General features: G+C 50.6%; 2 protein-coding genes across 3 annotated transcripts; one reads left to right on the plus strand and one right to left on the minus strand.

The window, feature by feature from the left end:
* Window positions 1-222: 222 nt before the first annotated feature.
* On the minus strand, window positions 223-6538 carry slc25a39 (solute carrier family 25 member 39). Of its 2 annotated transcripts, XM_086184367.1 has the most exons (12): window positions 6276-6537; window positions 4845-4944; window positions 4702-4761; window positions 4516-4566; window positions 3547-3656; window positions 3363-3430; window positions 2907-3031; window positions 2588-2761; window positions 1955-2064; window positions 1717-1798; window positions 1335-1415; window positions 223-1259 (listed from the first exon to the last, which is right to left on the minus strand). In XM_086184367.1, exons 2-12 carry the CDS (start codon window positions 4933-4935, stop codon window positions 1141-1143), a joined length of 1071 nt encoding a protein of 356 aa, XP_086040493.1. In that variant the 5' UTR covers window positions 4936-4944; window positions 6276-6537; the 3' UTR covers window positions 223-1140. The 2 variants fall into 2 exon arrangements, with proteins under 2 accessions (XP_086040493.1, XP_086040494.1); XM_086184368.1 differs by lacking the exon at window positions 4516-4566 and having other exon boundaries at window positions 6276-6538.
* Window positions 6539-7097: 559 nt separating this feature from the next.
* On the plus strand, window positions 7098-12695 carry LOC147244654 (progranulin-like). The gene is made up of 8 exons (XM_086184366.1): window positions 7098-7185; window positions 7635-7775; window positions 8489-8642; window positions 9201-9313; window positions 9637-9930; window positions 10413-10649; window positions 11311-11562; window positions 12136-12695. Exons 2-8 carry the CDS (start codon window positions 7635-7637, stop codon window positions 12262-12264), a joined length of 1320 nt encoding a protein of 439 aa, XP_086040492.1. The 5' UTR covers window positions 7098-7185; the 3' UTR covers window positions 12265-12695.
* The last annotated feature ends 14 nt before the right edge of the window (window positions 12696-12709 follow it).

Raw genomic sequence — 12709 nt, forward strand, 5'->3', positions numbered from 1 at the left:
TAGCGTCCGTGGAACAATTTGTCGGAAGGGAGCATTTTTCTTCGATGTTATACAATATGAACTACATGATTTTTTTCTTCTTTTTAATGTTTCTCACCTAAAACAAACAAACAAACCAAAAAGCAAAAAACATTTTTGTAAGGTGCAACATTCTTTGTCCCCCACCAGATGGGAACCGGCGATGTCGTATTCTGTTGGCACACAACTCACACAACATAAATATCAAGCTTACTTAGTGTTTATTACCATTTCATTCACAAATGGGACACATTTCATCTTCTAAAATAAAGGCAAAACCCCTGTGTGACTGTCTGATAGATCCGCTGCACGCATGACATTCAAGTTATTTCAGAAAGCCTGCTTTGTTTCGTTGTTTTTTTTTTTTTAACCATTTACAGGTAAATAATAATAAAAAAAGAATCTGGGATTCTGGCTGCAGGTCTTTTCCTCCTCCTTGAAGCTGAAAATGTCATTGGTTCTTGCAGTCATGTAACATGAAATGAAACGCTGTCCCTGACTGGGCGAAGAGCTCCTCGCGCCCTGCGGTCACAATACCATGGGTCCAGTTCAAAGATGAGGACACAAAATAGACGCATTCAACAAACGTGTGGATCCGTAGTTCTGCTGGTGCTGCTGATCAGTCCAGCACACAACAACATACATGTCCGTTACACTCAGCAGATTCAAGTAATAACACATGCGGCGCTGCGGCAGGACCGCCGACGCAGCTTTTCTGGACCGTTAAATGAAGTGGTCGCACTCACATGCAGCTGATCAGGCAATAAAACATCTGGGAATGAGAACAGTTCCATCACACAGTGCTCCAGTCCTGACACCAGTCCACATTCAGCCCTCACGCCTGCATTGATGTTATGGTCAGACGACAAAGTGAAGAGGAAACACCCGAGAGCGTCCAGGTGAGACGCATCGTCGCTGTGATGGTGACCGTCTTCCTGGAAATCCACTGGACGTCCTCAGCTTCTCCTCGGGACGCTTGTAAGGCTTGACTCTGACCTTTAAGTCTGCGGTCTCACAGGTCTGGGACGAGGTCAGGACTCCTTTTAGAGTTTTTGGATCAAAACCAGATCCTGCTCCTCAGTGAGCTTGTTGAGAAGACCTGGTCCCAGCGCTCCTGAGGGTTCAGGATGTCAGTCGCTCTTGATCGAGGTTCAGCTTCTGGAAGAAGGCCTTTCCGAACTCATAGGTGCTTATCATCACGGCACAGGCCGGCGCCACTTTGATCACTCTGGGCATGAATCCTGCGGACAACGATGCGCTTTAATTTCATTTTAAACAGACAAAAACGGACGGTTGATGAGAGTGCAAGTGTGCACCTGCAAAAAGGCCCCTGTAGCCCAGCTCAGTCCAGATGGTCTTCATGATCTGCCACGTGGACGTGGTTCTCTTTAAGGGCACTAGACAGAGGAGGAACAGCTCATCAGATCATTTCACACCGGAGGAAACGACACGGCCGACATATTAAAAAGGAAAATCCCTAACAAATCACACACAACCAGCAACTCAGCTACGAGGACGTGAAACGAACAACAGTGACATAAAACAACAACATAAAAAACCCTAGACGTGGGTCTGACACCTTCCCCGCCGTTTGTCTGGCTCAGGTGACTGTTCACCATTCACTGGCCCGGTGCGATGTTTTTCTTTTGATACCTCCTGCGTGTACCTGCCAACGTCAGAGAGTGGGCAGACACCAACCTCCCAGAGTGTCCATCTCTCCCAGCTGGATCTGTCTCCGAGTCTTCACCACGTCAAACGGCAGCGTCAGGACCGCCGCGATCTGGTCACATGACACAAACGCAGCCAGTGATTCCTCTTAAAAAGCTGAACTATCACCTACGTGTGAGGGACGACTGGGTGAGCTGGAACCTCGTGATCATCGGGGCTCAGCATCTACTGGTGAACTGCACTAAAACGCCAAGGTAAAAGGACTCACAGTTCCAGAGATGGCGCCCGCTGTAAAGCTGATGGTGAGGTTGGCCTGAGGCGTTTGGGATCGTTCACATAGGTGAGCCTTCACCAGTTCATAGTTGAACCAGTAGAGGGCTGCAAACACACAAACGAGGACTTTGTTCTCATCTTACACTCCATATAACCAGCACAAGGGTGACTCAGAAACACGCCAACATGTGTGTGTGTGTGTGGGGGTGCGCTTATTGTTGCATCTTCTCTCCTCTGTGCTGCAACTGAGAACTATGCTAGTTAGCTTAGCACAACGAGTGGTGGCAGGTGGGCAGGTTAGCACCGCTTCTGAAACCCGCCGTCCCTCCCCTCCTCCCTCTGGTCATCAACAATCATTTGGTTTCATTTGCAGAAGTTATACCGGAGCTTCGGAGGTGCTTCATCAAATCACTACGCTTGCTCAGGAAAGTAGTTCCGGCTATGAGTCCTGAAATCACACATGTCTCATTTGAGATTCCTAGTTGATCATGAATGTCCCACGCAGGCCTCGTTACATCAACGCGGGAGCGAAAAGTGCTTTTGAGGAATTTAGAGTTTTCCACACCACCACTGAGCAGCCAACCTCCAGCTCCTCCTCCTATGTACTGTTGTGTGGTGCTGCTCTCACCAGAGAAGGGGACATCTCTGAGGACAGTGGGTCCCCAGCCCCGCCACAAGGACAGCAGGCCGTCCTGAGCCACAGCAGAGCGGATACACACCCTCAGCTCGCTGTAGGACAGCCGACGTGACTGCATCTTAGTCCTGATCAGCTCCAGGGGGCTGATCACCGTCACAGCTCCTACTACAACACACACAAACACACATTTAAAGAAAATCAGTCCAGGTGTCTGTCAGCTCTCTGGACCAGTAAACAGGGTGTGTGTGACCTTACTGGTGTCACTGGATCAACTTTCGTTTGAAATGTTTGTGTGTCTTTGTGTTCTTACATCTGGCAAGACCCCCGGCAACAAGTGGGACATGACTGCCCTGGAACTCCAGACCGTATCTGAGGAAGTCACGCAGTTGGTCGTAACAGGTGAAGTAGATGACGGTGGCAGGTACAGCCATGACCCTACACACACACACACACACACACGTAAATACACAACATAAATACACAACATTTCAACTGAGTGACAACATACAGTGTGATTTTTCACATCAAAACAGTTAAAACAACAGGTAGGTGGGGCCTCAGCGCTCAGGGTGCCATGTCATCACTTCCTCCAGAGGTCACAGGAATATTTCAGATTCCAGGGTTTTATCTCTACTTTCGCCTCCACAGTTTGTTTTGTTACTGCCATTTCCCTGGACTGCTTGATTTTCGCGCCACACGTGGAACCTCATGATGTCACAGTTGCATCAGAGTGCCTCTGTCCGTCATGAGGGCGCTGGGTACTCACAGTGTTGGCGGCAGCCCGCTCCACAAAGACCTGAGCCCTTCATGGCGAGTGATTTTCACAAACGCGTCCTGCAGCACAAAGATCAGATGTCTAATTACATTCTGGGTCAAAAAAACAAAAAACAAAATAAAGTAAATCAACAAATCTTTGCAGATATTGCACAAGTACAAGTACAAGTACTCACAAGAGTCCCACTGAACTGTGTTGGTGCTTTGTACCAACCAGTGCAGCTGGTTCCACTCTGACACACATAGATGTGATCCATCAGTCCGTTACAATACAGGAAACACTTCCCTGAGAGAGACGCAGCGGTAAATGGTCAGCTGAAGGTGAAGCATCACTCACAGTCACTCGGTCACCTGCCATCACTCGGTCACCTGCCGTCACCTGCCGTCACTCAGTCACCTGCAGTCACTCAGTCACCTGCCGTCACTCAGTCACCTGCCGTCACTCAGTCACCTGCAGTCACTCAGTCACCTGCCGTCACTCAGTCACCTGCAGTCACTCGGTCACCTGCAGTCACTAAGTCACCTGCCGTCACTCGGTCACCTGCAGTCACTCGGTCACCTGCCGTCACTCGGTCACCTGCCGTCACTCGGTCACCTGCCGTCACTCGGTCACCTACAGTCACTCGGTCACCTGCAGTCACTCGGTCACCTGCAGTCACTCGGTCACCTGCAGTCACTCGGTCACCTGCAGTCACTCGGTCACCTGCAGTCACTCGGTCACCTACAGTCACTCGGTCACCTGCAGTCACTCGGTCACCTACAGTCACTCGGTCACCTACAGTCACTCGGTCACCTGCAGTCACTCGGTCACCTGCAGTCACTCGGTCACCTACAGTCACTCGGTCACCTGCAGTCACTCGGTCACCTGCAGTCACTCGGTCACCTACAGTCACTCGGTCACCTGCAGTCACTCGGTCACCTACAGTCACTCGGTCACCTACAGTCACTCGGTCACCTGCAGTCACTCGGTCACCTGCAGTCACTCGGTCACCTGCAGCTCATCCTGGTGATCCCAGTGGAAGTGTTGGAGCAGATCAAAGGTGATCTGATCAAAACTGATAAAGTCACATGGGTTTGTCTGAGGAGGAGGTTAGTGACAGCGTGCTAGCGTGCTAGCGTGCAGCGGCGGCCGATCAGATACTCACACTTGGAGGAGCGGATGACACCAGCCCACCCAGCAGACTCACAAGTTAAAGCTGGGAAACAAGCAGAAGCAGAGGGGGGAGGGAGGGAGGGAGGGAGGGGGAGAGAGAGAGTTTAAGAGGGGTTAGAAAAGCCTCCACACAGCTGTGAGCTCTCCAAATACAGAAGAAGACAAGATGGTGTCCTACCATGGTGGAGGGGCGTCTGCTGAGCCTGCAGCCGGATCTTCACGACGTCCAGTGGGGTGACTGGACACACAGACGTTAACTGTTTTAGCAACACAACAAATGTGAGGAACAAACAACGTAACAACGATGCTACATCATCTCACCAAAGACGGATGTGAGGAGGGCTCCAGTGCCAGAGGCCAGCATCTGCTGCACTGGAGAGATGGCAGCCGCGGGGCCGGCCCGCTCCCCCATCCCGTCCACCTGTCAGCCAGGAGAAACGCCACACTGAGGAGGTTTACTGACCCTAGACCTCAATGACTCAGCTGCTGCCACGCCTCCATGTCTCCTTGCTCCGTAAACAAGAAGTGTTGCTGGCTTGCAGGGTTCCTGGCTGCTCAGTCACGCTAAGCTCTCAGCGGTGTCACGGCAACACCAGTGAGGTTGAAATGTGTTAGCCACCGATGCTAGTAGTTCTCCACTGCGTCTGTGGGCTGCCTGGCTGAGCTACGGAGCGTCATTATTCCTGACATAGCTGGGTGGAGGTGTCGTGACGGGGTCGTCAAGTCATTCTGATAGCTTATCATTGATGTGCAGCCGGCGCCGGCCTCACCTACGGCCGTCCTAGAGCGGCGCAGCAGCTCCTCGCTGACAGACTGGTTTGAGACGTTAGCACACAGAAAATGAGCTTTCACGTGATTGGACAAATCCACCACAGAGTGACTCAATCACTACGGACCCCCCTGATACGCGAGATGATGACATCATCATCACCCGCCTCGACTTTCCTCTGTGGTTGGGTGCACTTTAGTAGAAGCCGTCAAAGCTTATTGGCCGATGACCTGCTGCCCCAGATCTACAACACCTCCATGTCTTTCATTAAAGCAGTCGGTAATTATGTCCAGTTACACACCACTAAGAAACACCAGTCCCTGTCGAAGTAACCAGCAAAGACCAACAAGGCGTTTAATCAAAAACAACAAAAAAACATCATTTAAATGAAACCTTGAATCAGCTGATCTGTACTGACCCAAACATTCTCTCCTATGAGGCGATTTGTGAACAAATTTCCCATCACTGTCAAACATTTGTTGTTCAACTCCTGATGGGGGGGGGGGGGGGATTACGTCATGACCTTCACCTCAGTTAATTAACGACCGAGTCCATCGTGTCTCTCACTCACTAGCGTTGCCCGGGCGGACGCCCACGACAACAGAGGATGACAACGGGATCGTGTTGTCACAGAGTACTGACAACAGCTATGATATGAAACATGGTAAAGAGAATATGGTGAAAGCAAATCCTGTTCCTCTCACGTTAGCAAGATAAATGACCTGCAAAGAACTCGTGAGACAGGCTTGAGCTCAAATTATTTTAAATTCAATTAATTAAGCAATGCGATGAACATTTTTCAAACGTGTAATCCGGGTAACACATTGCTAGCTAGCTAGCTTTGCAGCGTCCGTCTTCCAGGTTAGCTGGCTAGCTAGCTAGCTAACCTGGAAGACGTTAGCTGGCTAGCTCGCTAGCTTTGCAGCTAACGTCTTCCAGGCCACCTAGCTAGCTGGCTTGCAAACTTCCAGCTAGCTTCTTACCTCTACTTCGGCTGAGGCGTTGACCGTCGGTGTGTATTAAAGCCGTCTTCACCCATTTTTTTTTTTAAATAAAATAAACGTTAATGCAGGATTTCACAGTGCAACATCCAACTCGTGTTGTCCATGGTGGGGAACCCATAAACAGGGTTAGGTCCCAACGTGCGCATCTACATCAGATCAGCGCTGCATTTGGCGCAGTGCTGGCCGTGTATCCACCTGGGAGGGACGCCGGTGCAGATGGTGTGGAGATCTGCAGCAAAATGTCAGGATTCACTCGGGCCCTGCTGCTCTGGCGCCCCCTGGTGGCGGCGGCGGCGGCGGCTGTGTGTAAATACGTTCTCTTGTCGGGAGACTGAATTTATCAACTATAGTCACTGTGAAAGTGATTGATAAGAGACTCGGACATCAAATGGGAGGATTTTTTTTCTTTTTTAGCCATAAACGGTTACATAACGAATTATACCCAATGAAATAAACAAATGAAATATGTTGTATCTAAGTTACCTACCAGGAGGCACACATTCAAACATCTTTTTCTTTAGTATTTCTGTTTCATTAAAGGTTTTTTATTAAGGCCTCATTTGTTTTTGCTCCCTTGATTATGATTATTATTATTGTTACTGGCAGAAATTATATTTTGCCTACATTTATTTATGCATTCTTTCTTGTGTTTTGATATTTTTTATTTATTTATAGAATTATACACCATAAAGTCTCTGTCGTTGGTTTTTTTTTGAGAAACATTTCAGCAAAAAAAAGAAGAAGACGTTTTGATTGGAGGGGGGAAAAAAGGCAGCTAAGAAAAATGGGAACCTACTTTTGTCCCCCCCCCTATTGTGGGCGTGGCCAAAACGACGCGGCTGTCAGTTGAGGCAGTCGTCCACAGAGGTGTTTCTACGAAGGTACGAAGGTAAGAGCAGCAGCATCCCAAACTTGGCTAAACTTAAACTCTTTCAATGCGTGAACGCGTTAAATGACGTCAGTCTTAAACGAACTCGGTGTAACTCTGCTGTATTTAATGGTGATAAGATAATAATGACAATGCATTCTTGGTCGGTTGATCCCTACATAGGAAAATGAAAGTGATTCCATTGCAACTAACAAACCAGGAAGTGAATTCCAGGATCAGGAGATCGAAGGGAAAGTGTTTTTTTTTTCTTTTCTTTTGTTTTTAAGATTTTTTTATTAGTTTAAATATTCTTTTTATTCTAAATAAAACAGAACACAAAACATTCCTGCTTGGTGTGGGTGGGTGTGGGGGGGGGGTTTCACAAGCTTTCGCTTCCTCCTGATGTGTGTGTTTGTGTGTGTGTGTGTGTGTGTGTGTGTGTGTGTGTGTGTGTGTGTGTGTGTGTTCAGATGGAGAGGTGGGCTGTGATTTGCTGGGCTCTCCTGGCCCTGATTGGTGCAGAGGAATGTCCAGACGGCGGGAGGTGTGGGGACGGTCACACCTGCTGCAGCAGCCCGGCGGGGGGGTATGACTGCTGCCCCTATGATCAGGTGGGACTCCAAACTACACCTGGAGCAAGTGAGCGCGCTCCCATGATAGAGGAAGACGGAGGCGACTCCTGACCATATTTGGGCTCTGCATGAAGGGGAGATTAAGGGTGCACCTTGGCACAAATGTCACTTCCTGCTTCAGGTGGCGCTGTGACTAACGACGGGGTCACGTCGGGTCGTGTTGCCTGTGCTTACATGAACAGTAGATAGAAAATATGCTCTCTGTAAACAGGAGTTGATTGGAGGCAGCCAATGATGGCGCAGTGCTGGCCCCGCCCTCAGCGACCTCGGGCGTTGCTCTGTAGATCAGACTGCTTGAACTGAGCAGCTTCGTCCCCCTCCTCCTAGCGGCTCGACCACGACCAATGTGGTCAGAATATCTTAAGAACTTGGCGATATGTTACAGCAAAGACTGAGAGTTTTGTCCTTCAATGGCGTAACCATGGCGAGGCGGCCATGTTTGATAATTGTCCCTAGAACAGGAAACTGTAATCACTAGACCATGTGGTCAGACCTTCTCCAACCTTCTCATGTTTGAAGAGAGTCCAGGCCTGATGGCGCCGCCACGCTGCACCACAGGGTAGGATTGGTCTGTTCCTCCCCAGGTGTCTCCTCCCTCCACCCCACCGCTCTGCTTCAGGTTCCATGTTCTCGCCATCTTTCATCGGCGGACGGGTTGGTGGTCCTGATGCTGGGGTTCTCTCTCTGAACAGGCTGTGTGCTGCGCAGACAAGATCCACTGCTGCCCCGGAGGGAGCTCGTGTGACCTTGAACGCATGACATGCATTCACTCATCTACGGGGAACGAGACGCCGATGGGGGCCAAGCTCCCCGCCGGGAGGGGGGCGGAGCCGCAGAACATGAAAGGTCAGATTTGTGTCACACGCACAGTGAAGTAGCTTCCTCATTCGGATTATTTGTTGCGTGGCCGAAGGCGGGCGTGGTTACAGAGACGGTTGATGATGGCTCATCAGAAAAAACCCCTTGAGTCCCGCAGCAGACGGACTTCCTCTTTCTGAGGGGGAAGTGTGGCATCCTGGCTGTCAGGCCAAGACACGAACGGAGAACCTGGAATCCTCCCAAACTAAACAGGCGCGTCATCAGGAACCGACGCCAGAAGCATTTGACGTGTTCCTTCAAACACGAGATGTGGTACCTTTTGGTACTTTAAGAGGGGAACGTGGGTTTCAGCCCACCTGGACTCCACTTTACTGAGTATTTCAGTTGGACTCGAGGCACCGGAGCAGCTGGAATATCAACCAGTGGGTCAATGGGCCGTTGGCAAATCTCACCAGTAAAAGTGCACTTGTTCCACAGCGGCAGGTCCAGCAGTGTAATGATGATCAAAATGTGACGTCCTGGTTGCTGTCCTGATTGGCCGACAGGTCCTGAGGGGGCAGGTTTTTTTGGGGGTTGTTTTTCCAGGCCCAGAATCACAGGCGAAGGACATTCCATGTGACGCCACCTCCAGTTGCCCCGATGACGCCACCTGCTGCAAGACCACCACGGGGGAGTGGGCCTGCTGTCCTTTTTATAAGGTAAACACACGGCGTGGTCGAGCGGCATCTGACCACACGCTGAGACGCCGCTGTGGCGCCTCATTTTGGTTCCACGTAGACGAACTAAAGACGTTGAGCACCAGTTTCTGGTTTGTGGCCGTGCGTTGGCTTGTTTATGGTGAGGCAAAGGAACTGTGCCTGCCATGTGGCGACACTGCGCTAGAACACGGATACGTTTCACCAGAACGGCGGTTATAAACAGGTGTGTGTGTCAGAGTCATTCACTTGTTGTTTCGTACGATTGTTAGCGAGTCTAAACGCCTGATCGGGTTTTCCTGGGTTTTTGCCATTTTGCTCTGAAGGCCGTCTGCTGCAACGACCATTTACACTGCTGCCCTGCTGACACCGTCTGTGACCTGGCCACCCTCACCTGTGACGGCCCCTCACGGTCCACCCCCATGAGGCAGAAGACGCCCACCTTTGTCACCGTGGCCTCGGCAAAGATGGCCCCCGCCGTCCGGGTCTCAGCAGCTCAAGAGGCGGGCGAGGGCAGGAAGGGCGAAGTGCAGTGTGACGCCCGCACCAGCTGTCCTCGCTCCACCACCTGCTGCTTCATCGACTCGGCTAACACGTGGGGCTGCTGCCCGCTGCCAGAGGTACTGCCGCTGCTCCGCCGGGCCCCAGGCCTTCCACCACAACACGGACAAACAAAGACTTTTATTGTTGGCGTTAAAAAGTAAATATGCTCAAAATGGAGCCCGAAAAGAGTGAAGTGGTGGTCTCATTAGACACAGTTGTGACAGGAAGTCAGCGCCACCGGAGCTGAGGCCCAGAAAGGAAGTCTTGCTCTTCTTCTTCTGTCTTCTAAAGGCGCTTTCCAAATCTGTATTTACCAGGATTTCAGCGAGGTTGTGCTTCAAGAGAATTACTGTTCTCCATCTGATTAGCATCAAAGATCCTTTTTCAGAGAGCAGTAATTGGACAGGTGCCAGGACTGTTGCAGTACTTGTACTTGGAGTATTACTGCACATACTGCATACTTGTCTCTGCTCTCTGTTTGGTCACATCGCCACTTGTGAAAGCAGAAGTGCAACTGATGATGTGGAAGTCAGTGTCTACATCTCTCACTTCTCTCCAGGCGGTCTGCTGCGCTGACGGCAGCCACTGTTGCCCCGCCCACTACCAGTGTGACGAGCGCCGGACCTCGTGCGCCAAAGGCCGACTGGTGATCCCGTGGTACACCAAGATTTCAGCCATCAGCAGCGTTAAGGCTGATCCTGGGTCTGTTCGGTGTGACGCTGAAACTGAGTGTCCTGAACACACCACCTGCTGCCAGACGCCCACGGGAGAGTGGGGCTGCTGCCCCATAGAGGACGTGAGTGGAAAGACTACAAGCTACTGTGACATGGAAGTACTCTAGAGTACTATGAGGTATTTTCGTTGCGTCCCCCTGGGTTCCCTCCAAGAAAGGCCAACAGGGTTTTGAGACGTCTACTACGTTCGTTCACGATGACCATCGTCACTGATGGAAACCACTTCCATGAAGTCTGGAGTGTAAAGGCAGTCGTTAGCATTACGAAGCTAACGTGATGCTATCACTAAGTCAAGGGGTCTTTTAACCACTAACATAAATACCATTAAAAAAGAAAATACCACAACGAGACGTGCCGATGTTCCTGTGGGTTTAGGACTTTTTTTCCACCCTGCTATCAGATAGTGGTGTGATACTGCAGTATTCTGCTGCTGAGGTACTACAGAAAGCCTATCAACCAGATGCAGGCTCCTCTTCAAAAACCCACCTGTGCGCTTCATCATATTTGCATCATTCTCTGCGCGCTTCCTGACTCCTTCAACCGTGGCACTTCCTCCTACTCCTACGCCCTTCTGACACTTTCAGCACCGCCGGTTTTACTTGAAGAAGAGCAGTATTTCAGAACTTGTATTTGACCACAGGTCTCCATGCCACCCCCCTGGTTTGAGGAATGAGAGGTTTTATTTTCAGTGACCCCCCCCCCCACTCCTGTTTGGTCCTCTAGGCTGTTTGCTGCCCAGACAAGGAGCACTGCTGCCCGATGGGTTACTCCTGTAACACAGCCGCTCAGACCTGCGACCTACCCAACGCGCCGGCGCCGCAGTGGCGGACGGTGCCGCCATCACCCCTCTACCGTCCCAGTGAGCTCCGGCCCCGCCTCAGAGACGTCAAATGTGACGACGAGACCAGCTGCCAGGATGGACAGACCTGCTGCAGGTTGTCCGCTACAGTGTGGGGCTGCTGTCCAATGCCTAACGTATGATATGTTTATATGTCTATATTTATCTATATGCATCCTTGTAGAGTACCTCCACCTTTCTCATAAATACAACACCGCTCACAGTACATCCAGCCAGTCAAGAAGATGGAGACCCGCGCTAGTTAGCTTAGCACAATGAATGGTTGTGGGTGGGAAGAGTTAGCATATCTCAGTTTGAAGCCAGTTCAGTCCAGGATCATAGTTTGCCCAGGGGTAGTAGCGGAAGAAGCCGCTCCTCTAGCCGTCAACATTCACGTCCCCCCTCTCAGGGGGGGAAGTTCCAGCCTCGTCTCTGACTCTAAATTTCAAATATCTGCTAATCTTGATGATTTCACAATGAATTTTATGCACAATCCGTACTTCTGTTGATGCAGGCAAAGGCAGTTTTGGAGAAAATGTAGCCCATATGATGACGGGCAGGTATGCTAACCCACCCATCTGCTACTATTCATTGTGCAAAGCTAACTAGTGTGGGTCTCATCTTCCCAAAATACGGGCGTGTTCCTGTACTACTTCAGTGCTGCTACTTTAAACTCATGGAAACACGGGTGTACTTCCGTCCCTCCACAGGCGGTGTGCTGCAGCGACATGCAGCACTGCTGCCCCAGCGGCTTCAGCTGCACCCCGACTGGCGACTGCACCCAGGGAGCCGGCCTCCACTGGCAGGACCGGCTGATAAACAGAAAAGTCAAGCTGTGAAAACGTTTCCTCCCCACTGTCATTTTGTTTCTGCACGCAAACGCACCCACGTGGGATAATTGAAAGGGATTTAATGATTACTGCTTCAAGGGTGCGGATACTGTGAAACCGACCTGTTGTGAAGATGCTCGGCCATCTTGGAGCTGCTGTCTGACTCTGGTCAACGCCCCGACCACGGGGGAGGCTGATGTCAACAGTCCGTCAACGCTACGTCACACTCCACCTGTAGAGAACAACTCTGAAAACACTCCACCTCCTGCAGCCGCTCACGTCTCCATCCTTGATCGCTCCGTGTGCGGTGCTTCATCACTTCTGACATTTAAATCACATTTTGGAATTTTTTTTTTTTAATTGGTCGTCATCATCACGCCTCGGTAATTTTGTCCATGCTACGTTCTACTTCAAATTAATAAACGGAATCATGTCACGCGTCACTGTGTAAATT

This window comes from Aulostomus chinensis, chromosome 18 (genome assembly GCF_037954235.1).
Source record: "Aulostomus chinensis isolate RoL2024-O1b breed Wild chromosome 18, RoL_Achi_v1.0, whole genome shotgun sequence".
NCBI classification, from domain to species: domain Eukaryota; kingdom Metazoa; phylum Chordata; class Actinopteri; order Syngnathiformes; family Aulostomidae; genus Aulostomus; species Aulostomus chinensis.